Source organism: Drosophila gunungcola, chromosome 3R, assembly GCF_025200985.1.
Source record: "Drosophila gunungcola strain Sukarami chromosome 3R, Dgunungcola_SK_2, whole genome shotgun sequence".
In the NCBI taxonomy this organism is placed as follows: Eukaryota; Metazoa; Arthropoda; class Insecta; order Diptera; family Drosophilidae; genus Drosophila; species Drosophila gunungcola.
This window is the reverse complement of record NC_069139.1, coordinates 19,599,879-19,614,544: the sequence shown is the minus strand read 5'-3', so window position 1 is coordinate 19,614,544 and position 14,666 is coordinate 19,599,879. Positions and strand designations below refer to the sequence as shown.

The 14,666-nt window shown below is 43.2% G+C and overlaps 2 protein-coding genes across 2 annotated transcripts; both read left to right on the top strand.

The window, feature by feature from the left end:
- Window positions 1-202: 202 nt before the first annotated feature.
- LOC128260730 (uncharacterized) lies at window positions 203-3,817 on the top strand. Its single transcript, XM_052993953.1, has 3 exons — window positions 203-945; window positions 1,094-1,343; window positions 1,398-3,817. The coding sequence occupies exons 1-3, from the start codon at window positions 443-445 to the stop codon at window positions 3,696-3,698; spliced, it is 3,054 nt and encodes a 1,017-aa protein (XP_052849913.1). The 5' UTR covers window positions 203-442; the 3' UTR covers window positions 3,699-3,817.
- Window positions 3,818-12,056: 8,239 nt separating this feature from the next.
- LOC128261072 (protein lifeguard 1) lies at window positions 12,057-13,050 on the top strand. The gene has a single exon (XM_052994520.1). It carries the CDS (start codon window positions 12,141-12,143, stop codon window positions 12,933-12,935), a length of 795 nt encoding a protein of 264 aa, XP_052850480.1. The 5' UTR covers window positions 12,057-12,140; the 3' UTR covers window positions 12,936-13,050.
- Window positions 13,051-14,666: the final 1,616 nt, after the last annotated feature.

Below are 14,666 nucleotides of genomic sequence, written 5' to 3'. Positions count from 1 at the left end.
AAAACAAGTTGTATTTTTAAGGGGGCTCGCCGTAGATTCGGGGCTTAAAGCCGTATTCTTGATATCAAAGCAAAACAAACACATAAAGTATGTCAATCGCAACAGATAACTGGAAATCTTCATTAAAAAAATCCGATTAAAAACCTGCTACCAAAGAGCCAACGAAACATGCCCTGGATTTCTGTCAAAAGTGTTGGGGAGCTTTATTTCATTTTGGTCTGGTCAGAGTTGGGTTTGTTTTTATATTCAGAACACTGTTTTGCCTGTCCATCTCAGTTTTATTGTAAAGTTTAGTATAGTAAGTCTATAAAAAAGTACTTTCAAAAATCCAAAGTAAAAAAATTTTGTATAAGCGGAAATCGAATTCCGCCACAACCAAAAGCCCAGACAGGCAGTAAAAACTAGCAGATTGCAAGCCATAGGATAAGCTTAAGTCTTCGAAATGGGACCCAAGAAGAAGTCGGTAGCTGTTGCTGTTGCCGAACCTCCACCGGAGCCGCCAAAAGAGAAGAAAGCCCCTCCGGAGAAGGAACCCCTTCCCATTTTCGTATTCGACGTCATTGTCACGAATGTGCAGGCCAACAAAACGGAGTTCACCAATCCGGCCAAGCTGGAAATCACTGCCAACTTTTTTAAGACTTCATTTCCACTGACGCCCAGTCAGATCAATGTCACTGACTTCAAGGCTGGCGCTGGTCTCACCTTCCAAAAGGAGCCGAAGGAGGTCCGCAAGAATGTGAACGACTGCGGCATAGCCTTCACCGTGACGTACAGCAAAAAGGTGATTGGCTCTGGCCAGGCCTCCTTTCCGCCCAGCGTGGTCGAGACAATCGAGAAGGACATGGCCGATATCCTCCACTCGGACGTCATCAGCCTGGCATCCGCCGGAGAGGTGACCGGCAAGTTGGAGTTCCTCTGCCGACTGGTCATCATGTGCATCGCTGAGTAAGTGAAGGGAGTATATCAAAATAATTATATTCTGGTTTAATTATTTAATTTAAGATCTCTTTCCTGCTTTCAAATTAGTATAATTTAATTTAAGATCTCTTCCTGCTTTATCTAACCCAAGCCATTTTTAAATCCCATTTTTTAGCGAACCTGAAACCGTATGTAGTCGCAATATGGACAGGAGTATCAATCCACAGGACATCATGTTCGTGATGGGCGAGTCGCAGGTGTGTCCCAGTGCCTGCGAGCCATGTCGCAATGATTTGGAGGAGGAGGAGGGGGATGAGCGCCTCAAACTGGACCTGGATCGATATCGCAGCCAGGGAGGCGGCATTAAGCCCTTCAATATGATGACGGACAACGGATCCGGCATCCCAGCCTGCTGTGAACTAAAGGTTAGTACTTTTCCAATTATAGTCACTTAATAATGCTTACCCTATCCCATTCAGAAAATGGCCATTGAGTACGAGCAGATGATCGATACGATAACCAGGCGGACGGGTATGCCTCTGCCCAAGCCTCCTTGTCGTGATCCTGACGAGGTGAACAACTTTGGGATGAATCCCTGCTGGTGTCAGCCAGAACCGCCCGCGTTTATGGAGCTGCCAGCGAAGCCGGACAAGCCGTGCTTCGCCTACCTGCCCGCCGTCGAAGATCAGGAGCCGGATTTTTGCGACAAGAACCTCAATCCGGTGCCCATAGCCGACTGCGACGGCCAGCCGCCGGACATCAAGCCCATCCGCTTCTGTCCGGTCTGCCTGACCAACATGTCGTGGCTGCCGAAGTTCGCGGCGTGCCCCAAGTGTGGCATCAAGCCGATGCCCGTGGTGGAGGAGCGGCACAGGGAGAAGAAGCTGTCGGCGGACCAGATCCTGCTCGAGTACCTGGGCAAGGGGCCAGCCACCTTGGACGACTACTGCGTGGATCCCTGCGACAAGGCCAACAGGGAGAAGAACACGGCCGCCGAGGACGAGGAGTGTCCGCCCTGCCGCTGCACCTGCAAGTTCGGCAAGATGTGTGCCCACTGTCGCATCCGCAAGCTGTGCGCCGACATCTTCAAGAGCGACCAGCCGGGACCCAAGTGCCCCAAGGTGGAGCCCAAGGAATCCGAGGACTACTGCGTGGTGAACAAGAGCTCCGACGACTGTCGCCCCTACCTGGCCAAGGTCTTCTCGGAGCTGCGCGATCTCTACGACATCAAGGACACCAAGAAGATGTCCGAGCTGGACGAGAACTGTGATCGGGCGGTGCCCAAGGCGGACAGGCCCGCTAAGGCGGAGCCCAAGAAGGGCGAGAGCCGGGCGCCACGTAAGGCGCCCTATGTACCGCCCAACAACAAGGGCCAGTTCTCCAGCAGACACAGGCAGTGTGTCCTGCAGTCGGGATTCGTCTCACGTCGACATGGCTGGGCCTGGAGCAAAAGCTGGGAGGCCAAGAAGCTGGGCTGGCGACCGGGGGCCATTCGCAAGCCGATCAAGCGCCTGATGAAGTTCTTTCTGGACCGACCTGCCCAGGAGACGGCCTTCGCCAAGTGCAAGGACACGGAAACGTTGGGGCGGGAAAAGGAGTTGGCCTCGCCGGTGCTCAATATCAGCAAGAAGAATGGCGAGATCTTCATCACCCTGCGGCCGCTTACGCCCTTGGGAGTGCGCCAGAGACCCATCACCTTCCGGATTGTGAAGAGCGAACTGGCGGTGGCCCTGCGCGAGATCAAGCGGAAGCTTAAGGACAAGGGCTTCCACAAGTGCACCTGCCACCAGACCCTGATGATGTGCAGCTGCCGGCATCCCGTCGAAAAGGTCCACCTGCAGAGGGCTCTGGACAGGGAGTGCCGGCGTCACTGCATCCCTCCGGCTGGCGACCACCTGGTGCTCACGGACACCAGCGAAAGCGACATGGAGTTCGACTTCGATGTCACCCCGCCGGCGGGAACGGAGCAGCCTTGCCAGCCACCGCCGCCGGAAACCGTGAACCATGGCACCCAGACCTCCAAGAAGGACCAGTTGCCCCTGCCGCCGGAGTATCCCATCCGGGTGCCACCTTACTACAGAGGCTTCGACTGCGCCGTGGGTGATCGCTACATGGGCACGGCCTTCGGACTGCCCGGTGAGGGGGTCTTCGAGGATGGGGTCTTCGGACTGATGGGCGGTGGCCCTCACGGACCCAATCCGTTGCCCTGCGGCAGACCCCGCGTGCCTGGAGCTTGGGGGGGTGGAGGCGGCGGTGGAGGTGCCGGTGGAGGTGGCGGCATCTTCGGCGGCGGAAAAGGACGAAGAATGGGAGGTCCTGGAGGACCTGGAGGTCCAGGAGGACCGGGAGGAGGCTTTGGAGGCATGGGCGGCGGAATCTGGAAAGGATTCCCCGCCGCCGGCGTTGGTAAGCCAAAAGGTGTCAAAGCCGAACCGATACCAGTGCGCTTCCCCAAGCGGTTCCTCAAGCCCGCCGAGGATGCAGCCAAGGCGGCCAGACAGGCGGAGAAGGACGCGCTGGAGACCAAGAAGAAGGGCATCAACATGATCAAGTACCTGCAGAAGAAGGGCACACTGGTCCGCCCATGGAATCCGCAAGAGGGTAAGGACAAGAGGCCAAGGCCCAAGCCGGCCAAAGTGGCCGGAGAAGATGGCTTGAATGATTTCCAAAGGAAGCGTAAGTTCCTGCTGGACGGACCTCCTCCAATATTATCCCAGATTCCGAGGCGGGGCAAGGGATACGATCCCTGCGATCCTTATCGCCTGGATATTGTCTGCTAAAAAGGCCGGGATTTTCGCCGCATTCATCTATACTGCTTTCTTTCTAATGTCGCGAAATATTCAAATGGCTCTTTCAAATAATATGTCTCGCATATTTTATTATATAACTATGCATTTTATTATGCTTTTGTTGCTTCACTTTGATTTTGATTTTATACTATGTCAAGGTTAAAGTGTTTTCATTTTTTTTAGGAGTTACCTATTGTTTTTGTCGAAATAATTGAGAAATCTTTTTTTTTTTATTTTAACAGTTCAAAAAGGGTTGTATTGCTTTCTTTTTGACAAATTACTAATTGTTTGTCCAAGAGAACACCTACAGCCAAGCGAGGCACTGTAATGCACAGCTGGCGAGCCAAGTTATCGAAACTCAAATTCAATTGTAAGCCAATTCTTCATAAGGGGTTAAATCATCCATTTTCTGCCAATGTGGGAAAAAAAATCTTTCCAATCGATATTGGGTTCATTGTTTTCATTGTTATGGGGAAAAAGCTTTATTTTTTTTTAAATTCAGGAAACTTTGTTGCGAAATCAGGATCAAGGCTTTTCGGCTTTTTTCTGAACATTTTTGTGATGCAAGGCTTAAATCGTTGTCTTTATGATTCCCCCTCAAAAGTGTTCCATTTCGTATCCACAGGCAGAAGACATCCTGCTAATGCTGTGAAAATCTGAATGGCATTATCAAATTTTATGATACGGCTGAAGATTCCATAAAGCCTTGCTCTCGTATATTATACATGAAATATGGCAATTTCAATTAGTTTTTAGTGCCGCCGACATACAGACGGACAAGGGGATTAGATTTTGTAAGCCCAACAGCTTGTTTGCGTTATTATAACAGCATTTCGGACTGCCATTTCCATTCGCAATGCGCAATCACATCGAAATCGGGTTGCGAAGTGGAGTCGAGTGGAGCAGAGATTGAAAATGTTGTCTGTGCAGTTAATTAAATGGCAGGCACGCACAGGGACCCCAGGAAACTTGGGGGAAGGGTACTTCATGGCAATTCAGATATCAGCAGAGGCCCACACACGCGCACAGAATAATAGTAAATTAATGGGAAATGCTAATATATGATAAATTCTTAAGCTGATTAGCAGAGAACGCATCATATCCATATACCAGTAGCCATGTCACATTATCTTAAACATGAAATAATATTTATCAAACCAAAAGCATGGAATAGCAATCAGTGAGTATATATGGAATTGTAATGAAAAGCAATTTTAAAAATTATTGAAAATTAAGTATTTTGTACAGTGCATGACAGGCACTGCTATCACAAACAGCATTGTTACATTTCCCCGTTGGGAATGTCTGAGCAGAAATATTTACCCACTTGCCCTAGAGACTTAAATTGAGCCAATTTATTCGTCCTTTTGCAGAGGTTTCAAATTTACAAAAGGAGTACAAAAAATTTTTAATTATACATAGAAATTAGGCCAATTAAGTGGGGAAAGCCAGAATGCGAAAAAGTTCATTTTCAGCCTGAAATATTTTAGCGCATAAATAAGGCAAAGTAAAAGATATCTTACCTTTGTTAATGGACCAGAAAAATGCCAAAGGATAACGTAAAAAAAAGGTCTTACTGTTTAATTATCAACTAAAGAGGGGGATATTTAACTTTTGCTTTTGCTACAATTTAAAAATCTGCCACCTAAAAATATTTTCATTGGAAACAAGAAATCCCATAAGTGAAACAATGTCTTCTCAGCACACAATTTTACAATTTGTCACTCTCTTAAATCCCCGTCAAAAAGTTTAAAGTGACCGGCTCAATTTCCAACAATGTCTCTATACGAACGTAAAACCAAAAAAAAAAAAAAGCTTGATAAATCACGCCACAAATTTTAGATATGGCCCGGTGTCAGCGGCGGAAATATTTTATAGGACACTTAGCAGGTGACGGGACCGCATTTATTTTTGGCACTGCAGATAGGCATGAAAATATTCCGAATTTGTGGCACTTCAGCTGCGAAAAATGCGAGCTGCGAGGGGGATGGGATGTGGAGATGATTAAAATATTCGCAATTATGTTTTGTGAGATGGTAACTCCCGCGACGCCCTGCATAATTCAGTGGACGAGAGGGGTCGATATTTGGGGCAAACGCAAACCCTTGTTGAATATTTCATTTAATGGGATTTTTAATTTGACGCTTTAAAGTCAACATGACGGGGGTGTGAGCGAAGTCAAGGTAAACGCATTTTGGCACTCCATAAATCAAGCTGGTCAAGTGCCGGTCGACTGGCGAACATTTGATACCCTGGCCGAGGGCACAGCCTGGTCAAATATTTATTCAGGCCGGTGCCGAACAGGTGGGAATATCCCCGCACATGGGACCCTGTAGGACACCCAGGACCTACCCTTCGAACGCCTTGTCAGCGGCCATTCACTCTGGCAGTTAACATCCGTTTCCGTCAGCACAAACAAAGCTTTTACCAGACCTTAAAAGTGCGGCCAAGACGAACGGAATTCCCGGACTCGGACTCGGTCACGTTAAGAAAATATTGTGCCATAAGGCGGGCGAAAAGTACGGACGAGTGAAGTCCGCCCTTGCAGGACTGTCCGAGACACTTTATCATCATTTGTCAATTAGTTGCACTACCTTCGCCGGGGTTACGGGTAACACAAAGTCTCGGGTCTGGCCCTGGGCCAAGTCCATTAGCAGAGCCAAGTTATTTGCTGCATAATTCATAATAATTATGCCAGCAGATTTGTGATGCCCCCGAAACTTTTCAACTGTCCAAATTAAGCGCGCGTCCTTTTTGAATACAATTCTTGCCGCTTAAGTTTCTCGCTTTTTGCAAAACTTGTGCTACGCTCACGGCACTATTCGCAATTTTGGCACAGCTGTGCGAATTTTTAGACTCGTTTCGGCGAAGGCTGCTGTCAAAGGAAGTCCGTGTCCACCTGCTCCGCCCTGCCGTAATCTGCCATAATGCCGAAATACCAGATGTGTTTTCACTGCAAATTGTGTTTTAATGAATATTCGATTGCAGCGTTTTAATTGCCGCATGGAGTCAAGTCGGGCGACTCGACACGCTTGCATGCAACCGGGCACGCGATTCGCTACTCATTTCGCTGCCGCGCAACCGTTGCTCTAATTAATGCAGAAATCCGCCCGACGACAACGCTGCGTATGAGCAACCAACTGCCGCGACGACTTGGCGTTGTAATCGGAGTACGCTCCGTGCGTTCTGAATGCTAGTGTGAGTGTACGGACGACTGCACTAACAGGAAAAGAATTGAGCACAATTTGCGAATTACATTTCCAGTTCAGCTCTTTGTACTGCCATATCACAACAAACTATGGGATATGGTTAATTTGTCTTTATTTTTGGTACTTTACTCTTGCATATTTTACTTTACGAACTTTAAAAAAAAAAGTACATCTAATTAAAATAATAGTATCTTAACTATTGTGCACCTTTAAAAACAAGTTTGAGGATTTCATTCCTTAAAAAATAAATAACTGAATGCACATTTGTAAAAATCCATTCTAAAACTTAAATCTTGATGATTAAAGGATAAACATCAAGTATAATTTTCTGCAGTGCATAGTGAACGGCGTAAAAACCATGCAGTGGGCGTACTTTCAGCCACTCTTTGTGCCCTTTACCAAAATAACACAAAAAAAACTGAAACAAACATTTTGTTACCAGAAGCTTTATGATTCCATTTAAAGCTAAAAGGAAATGTCAGCCAGAAAAAGGGCGTCAACTTAAAAAGTTCTGGGGCATTTTGGCCCCCGCATTTGTCATTTTTGTGTGGCTCAGATTGCCACAAAACTTGCCAACACAAAGGCAAATTTTCGAAATCCAGCAGAGTAAACACATTAACCATTGTAGACATTTTATTCGAACTTAAGGTAGTTTCACAGCTTCAATAAAGTATAGTTAGCTTAACGATATGGGTCATCGCCGCGAATTACTTTGGGATTTTAACAAGTCCACATTTCGGTTTCTGAATGTGCGGGTAATTCAGTTTACTGTACTGCAATCCAGTTTGTCAACAAATTGTGCTTTCTGATATGAGCATCCAACAGTCCCAACTATAATAATCCTAAAAACAAAACTTTCTTGTTATGAGCTTTCCCTGAAACAATTCAAAAAGTACGAAGAACCAACGACCCCCAAGTGCTCGTATGCAATAAAATATTTATTCATGCATGCATGCGAACAAATGCGCGGAAAATTTCGCTTATTTTTGTGAAACTCAAAAACCCAAATAAAATAAATCCCAAAAGCAATTGCTTTGCAATAGTGTTTCTGGCATTTCGCGCAAGTACGTAGGATACAATCCCGAGAGTGTGTGTTTCGCAGGTAAAGTTTTAAGAAACCTTTTCGGTAAAGCATTCCATGAAAATTAATCATATAATAATATTATTGTCTTTTTGAGTCCCTATTGGTTTCCACTTACATTTTTAAGGTCAATTTATGCGGAGAGTGTATAAAGTTTAAAACATTAAGCTAAGCCGTCGGCAATCCAACACTTTTGTTTTTTGCCTTTAACAAATATAATCCCTTTACAAAACCCAAAACCAATTTATTTAAAATTAAAAACAAAATAAAGCCTTTTAGTTGCACAACAAAGCCTATTATCTATCAGTGTGAGCTGAAGTGTTCAATGTGCTGTCGATTGATTTACAATTTTCCCATCTACTTTCCTTTCCTTTTTACGGCCCCAAGGGATAAGCATTAGTCATCAGTTTGTTGCAATAAGGGATTAAATGAATAGTAAAATGAAACCAAATAATAAAAGACCTCAAACTAAAACAAACCACTGAGAAACAAAATACCATTTGGCTGCATTTTTGTGGGCATTTAAAGTTGTAAGCATAAAGAAAACGGTTCGGCCACAGAGCAATTAAAATAAATGCGATATCGAACAGAGAACGCCAGAAGGCAGCTGCAAAATGAATTTCAATTAAATGAAAACCCCCCGAAAAATAACCCAACAAATAAGTGTCAACGTGGCCGATATAAGGCAAAGTTAAAATTGAATTAAACAAGAGTTTGGCTCAAACATAAATTCCCCAAATTCCCTGCACTTATTAGGGGCCAAAAGAGCATAACTTGGCTAAAACTGCATATGGACATCTACGGAGGACAAGGAGCAGCTGTTCGTCCTGTCACTGACTGATTGTCCCTCGTCTCTGCAGCCGCCTGGACCAAGGACCAAGGATCCTGGATCCTTCTGTCTGAGTGCCTTCGATGATGAGCCAATGGCCATGAACTTTACGGACATTTTGTGGTTAAACTTTGCCACTTTCGCCTCCATTTCGGTCTCTTGCTCTGTCTCCTGTGTGCGTGTGGTGTTTATTGGCAAATATTTTTGCTAGCTTGAACAATATTTGCGCTCCAGTCGCAGCAGTCTAGCTGAAAATTGTGAACTGCAAGCAGCCGCCGGCGAGCTGTATGTGCAGCATATTAAACACTTTTCCACACATCCACATCTCAGTCGATTCAGCATGGAGTCATTGAACCGAAAAGGGGCATTAAGCTGCCAATTTGCATGACACAAGCCCCGGCTCCAAAGCCATGCGAATGCAAAATGCAAATGCTGAGCATCCACACAAAAATATTGTGTATCAACTGGGCTGAAAGGTGTCGGGCTGCTTAAAATGTACAAAGAATTCAGTGACTCCAATATAGAGTTGGCAAAACTCACAAGGCAACTTTTCTAATAAAACTCTGGAATTTTAGCCGAAAATATATAGTACAAAGATTTTTCGGAAAAAAGCCAGTCTCTTTAAAATGTAAAAATTACAATAGCTATTCTCATAGCTTAAATGCTTGTGCATCATATTTTGTTCATCTCAGGACAGGAAAAAAATTTGCATCATTTCGCAATTTAGATTGACCAAAAATGTTGTTGTCTTGTAGCATGTTGATGTACTCTCTAGAAGTCCCAAGATAATTTACATTTTAATGAAAAAATGCCTTTAAGGGATTATGGTTTCTGGAATAATATTCTATTAATGTTTTTAATTTTAAAGTAAAGACAGACATGACTGCAACTCAACGGCAAATGTTTTTCCAAAATTAAAAATTAATTGTGGCACCGCCAAAGAAAGCCAACTGACTGCATCAGAAACAAGGCCAACGAATTCTGGTGCAGTGAAGTTTCTTGCCCTTGGTGAATTGTAAATTTTAACGACCCCGGTGAAGGGTTGATGTTCTTGAGTGAATGGCTCTGGGACCCCACAGCCCAGCACAAAAATACAATAAGAAAAAAACAAAAATGAAATAAAAATATACATAAAAATATAACGTAATAATGCATAAAACAAAAGAAATGCGCTCGAAAATTCACACGAATCATGGAGTGTTGTACTCTATTAATATGTGTGATTGTGCCTGTGTGTATCCGTGTGCCAGCACACGCACACAATCACAACCATTTCTTGTCCTGTTTTCGTTTGGGGGTTTTTGTCGTTGGTCTTCCAACATTGCCATCAAACGGACTGAAATGGCTGCAGCACACTTTTATCAACTTAAAATCCCCAAAAGAAGATTTCTTGTGGATTTGCATAGATTAAACTGCAATGGCCCTCCCCTAAATAAGTAAATATCGTATATACAGCGTAATATTTTGTTGCTGGTCAGTGCTTTTTCGCAGTTCGTTGTTGGTTTGTTCATGGCTTGTTTAGCATTTGTTGAGCCAGAATCACTGGCTTGTGGTCCATTTATATATTTTGCCCATTTACTGTACTTTTGACCAGCGTTTAGCTCTTGGTCTTTTGTTATCGATTTTGTGGTTCAACTAGTCATTCTTTTTCACGCAGAAAAAAAATATCTTTTCATTGTCAGTTACTTATTTTCATATTTGAAATTAATATGATATAAGCATCAAAAAAAAACATAAAGAGATTTTACCAAAAACTACTGGTTACTGAAATTTATTATGAGAATGAGTTATTTTCAGCCTCGTTGCGCTCTGAAAATATATCACAACAAAATAAAATAAGTTATGTTTATATAAATTTTTTTTTTTCCTGTGCAGCGGCTTTTGTAGTTTTTGTATCTGTTTTTTTCTGTGTGATTTTTCGGGCCCAACCAGGCAAAGTTTATGTCGCTAGAAAACTCATTTAAAGTTTAAAAGTGTTGATAGATGTCTGCCGGCCACGCCCAGTCTTGAAAGTGCCTACCGCCCTTTTTTCCCTTTTGTGCTGCCCCATTCTGGTTTCTGTTTTGACTAGGGCTGTTTTCATTAGCCATTTTCGGGGGAAAATCTGCGGACACGTGACGCACTTCGGCTCGGGGATTAACTCCTCCGACAACCTCAAAAAACAAAAATAAAAAAACAAAAATAAAGCAGACAAAAAAGCAAAACTTGTTGATAGTTGTTTGACAAAAGCTTAGGGCTTTAAAAAGTGGATGGTGCGGTGCTCAACTTTAAAACGCAACATGTGCCGTGCCCACGGTAGGATTTGAGTGCTATATCCTGGCCTATACGGCCAGGACTAAATGCCACTTTGGTTGATATGTACCAACAAAAGTATCCCGAGTTTAGGCCCAATTGGCAAAACCCACATATGAACAGCAAGCCCACTTGCTCTGCCAAATGTCAAGGTAATTTCTGTCGAGAATTTGGCTAATTTCGTCCCTTTAAATATTCACCAAAACCGTACGTATAAAAGGCTTTTTATGTTCCCTATTTCGGTTCGAGTTGGGTACGAAAAGCCCGGCTTTGGTTGCCACAGAGAACTACGTCAAATTGGGGGGGGCCAGGCAATCAGAAAATGCCAAGTGCAGTCCCCACTCGGTTTTATTTCGGCCACTCCAGCCCACAAAGGAGCCGAAAGTACTGAGCACAACGTTTCGCTTTCATCCAATCTGAAAAAAACCTACGGGAAGCTCTCAACTTTTGCTGAATTCTCATCGCATTCAAGGCGCAGAAGCTAGAGAGAGAGGGGTAGATGGGGATGAGTTCCGGGCGGGAAGGCAACACCTGTTATAGTTGTTGCTGCTTAATCCAACCACAGGCAAGATCAAGCCATAAACTATTGGCCCAACAAGCTGAAAGTGGCTATAAGTTCTTAGTAATTGTCAATAGTTTTAGTTAGTTTTTTCATTTATGCGAAAAACCCAAATTGGTAGTCAATAAACATTTTATTGAACAACTCATAACTTGACTAGTTAAAAAAGTTGTTAATGCTTTTAATATATACTACCATTATACATTAATGCATTTTTTTTTAAATAATCTTTAATAAGGCTTGCAAATAAATACTTTTATTAATAGTAATAATAATTTAAGCCAAATGCATGCTGTTGGTAATCGCAGTACAATCTGCTTTATCGTGATTTAAAATTATATAAAAAATCATTTTTTTGTCACATTTCTGTCAAGTACAAAATACCAGTTACATTACCTTTATTAATATCATATCATATTGAAATTTATAAAAAAAAAAAGCCAGTTGAAGAGTGATATCCAGAATGCAGGTTGTAGGAGAACCAGTGCAGCAGTATGGAAATCGGAGCCACCAGGCGGAGAGCATTCCGTTGGGAAGATATGAAGCCTACGGATCGGGCATCGAACCAGAAGGTCAGGACAAGGATTTGGAGCTCTGCAACAGCAGCATCCGCCGTGGGTTCGTTCGGAAGGTGTACCTCATTCTGCTGCTGCAAATGATTACGTCACTGGTGGTGATCACGGCCCTTACAATAGACAAGCAGGTGCGATTAGGGGTGGCTAACAGCACTTGGATGTTCCTTTTGGCCCTGTTTACGGTCGTGGCTATACTGGTGACCTTGGCTTGCAACGAGAATCTCCGTCGTCGATCGCCGTTGAACCTTCTCTTCTTGTCCGCCTTCACAATAGCCGAATCCTTTTTACTGGCCATAGCTGCGTGTCGCTATGCACCGATGGAGATTTTCATAGCCGTTGTGATTACGGCTGCAGTTTGCCTGGGACTCACTCTATTTGCACTACAAACCCGTTACGATTTCACCATGTTGGGCGGCATCCTATTGAGCTCCCTGATTATTCTGATGCTTTTCGGCATTTTGACCATTTTCGTGGGCGGTGGTCTGTTCACCTACGTATATGCATCCATTAGCGCCCTGCTGTTTTCCGTTTATTTAGTTTACGACACTCAACTGATGATGGGCGGTAGACACAGGTACTCCATAAGTCCAGAGGAATACATATTCGCAGCCATCAATCTCTACATGGATGTGATAAATATATTCTTGGATATTTTACAGATTATGGGAGGATCCGACACATAGGAAATCCGCACAAATCCCAAATACATGGCATACTTTCCGGCATTTATCGGATTATTCGGTCAGTGGAGACCCAACGCAATGTCGAAAATTAATAAATCAAATTGTGCAGCATCGATTGAGCCGATTATTTATGTTTCAGTTCATAAATTACGCACATTAAGGCACAACAGGTGCAAAGTGTGCCTCCCCCTAGAGTCCGAATTGTCAATTAAGTTATTAGTTCGGGCAATAAAACTGTCAAGGCCGTAACAACATTAACATAAAGCTTACACAAATTAGATGCTGTCGCAGCAAACTTTTGCAATAAATGTATCTGCAGAAGTGTGTGCACAACTGAGTTTGTGTGACAGCCTCGAAGGTTTGGTCCCAAAAGCCAGACGATATATATATTTGTTGCGATAGCTACAGATTTAGCTCGGTCAAACAAATCAACTGAACTCGGCGGCAGCAGCTGGCGAGGGTATTCATTTAATTAACAATTGACAGTCGCTTGACAGTTGGCCAAGCACAGAAAACCAGCAGAAACACAGTTTGCACCGCAAATACAGATTCCCGATACAGATCCTGATAGGGATAACATTAGTGCTGCGTTGGTTCAAACCTATTTATTTAAAAACTCAATTTACCACGAGAAAAGATGTCTATTCGTATTAAAATTAACCATAAAGACACCTTTAATTTAAATTGGCCAATTGAAAATGACCATTTGTTTATTAGGGTACAAATAATTAATTTTAATACAGTAATTCAAATATTTCGTTTTCAAATTAATAAACTTGACATTAAATCAACTGGTCTTTAGGAAATTTCAAATGAAAATAATGAAGAATATTTGCATATATTAAAAGAAATTTGTTAAAATACATTTATATTGTTTAAAAATTACTCTAAATCGGATATTTAAAAAAAATATATGTTCAAAAACTTAGTACAAAAAAAAAAACAATTATAGTTATAATAGTAATCATGGCATCATTAAAAGTCATTTATCAATATTATGTTCTTAAAACTTTCTTAATGGTAAAAAAAACTAACAACTTTTAGTAAAAAAAATATTTTTGGACTTTAGCTTGGCTCGGCGAAAACTTTACCAACTAGTTCTAAGAAATGACAACTCTAGAAAGGTCATGGCACAAGTCTGAGAAACGACCTCAAAACTTTGCGGTCGAACATCAATAAAAGTTGGCAGCCACATCCTCATGTGGATCCGAAATCGAATCGAAGGGTCCCTATCTTATCTGTTTGGGCGACCGTGACCATGATCCTTGGCCACCAAAAAGTTTCGTTTGGCTGCATTTCATTCGCTTGTCTTTTCATTTGTTTCTGTGACCCAGCATTATTTGTGTTTGTGTTTTTGCGTGTGGACAGTTTTGTTTCCTGTCAATGCCTTTTGTCACTTTTCGCAGGACACTCACAGCACAAGGGTGCCCGCAGTTTTGTTGTCACGTCTGTGGTTTATGTACACATTCCCGCTCGCCGGCATGAAAAGTGGAAAAGCATCCCAAAACTAACTGTGATTCATGTAAAACATGTGGCTCTCACAAATACAGTCGCTCATGTGGAATGCGAAAACGTGGAGTCATGAGGATTTTCCGCCCACCCACCGTTTTCCACCCCACCTCGTTCACTGGCAACTGGCATAAAGGCAACACTCGCCGAAATGTTAGCGCTCATGAGCGACATACACGGCGTTTTTATTTGCACTTTCGCTTCAGTTTTTATACCTCGTAA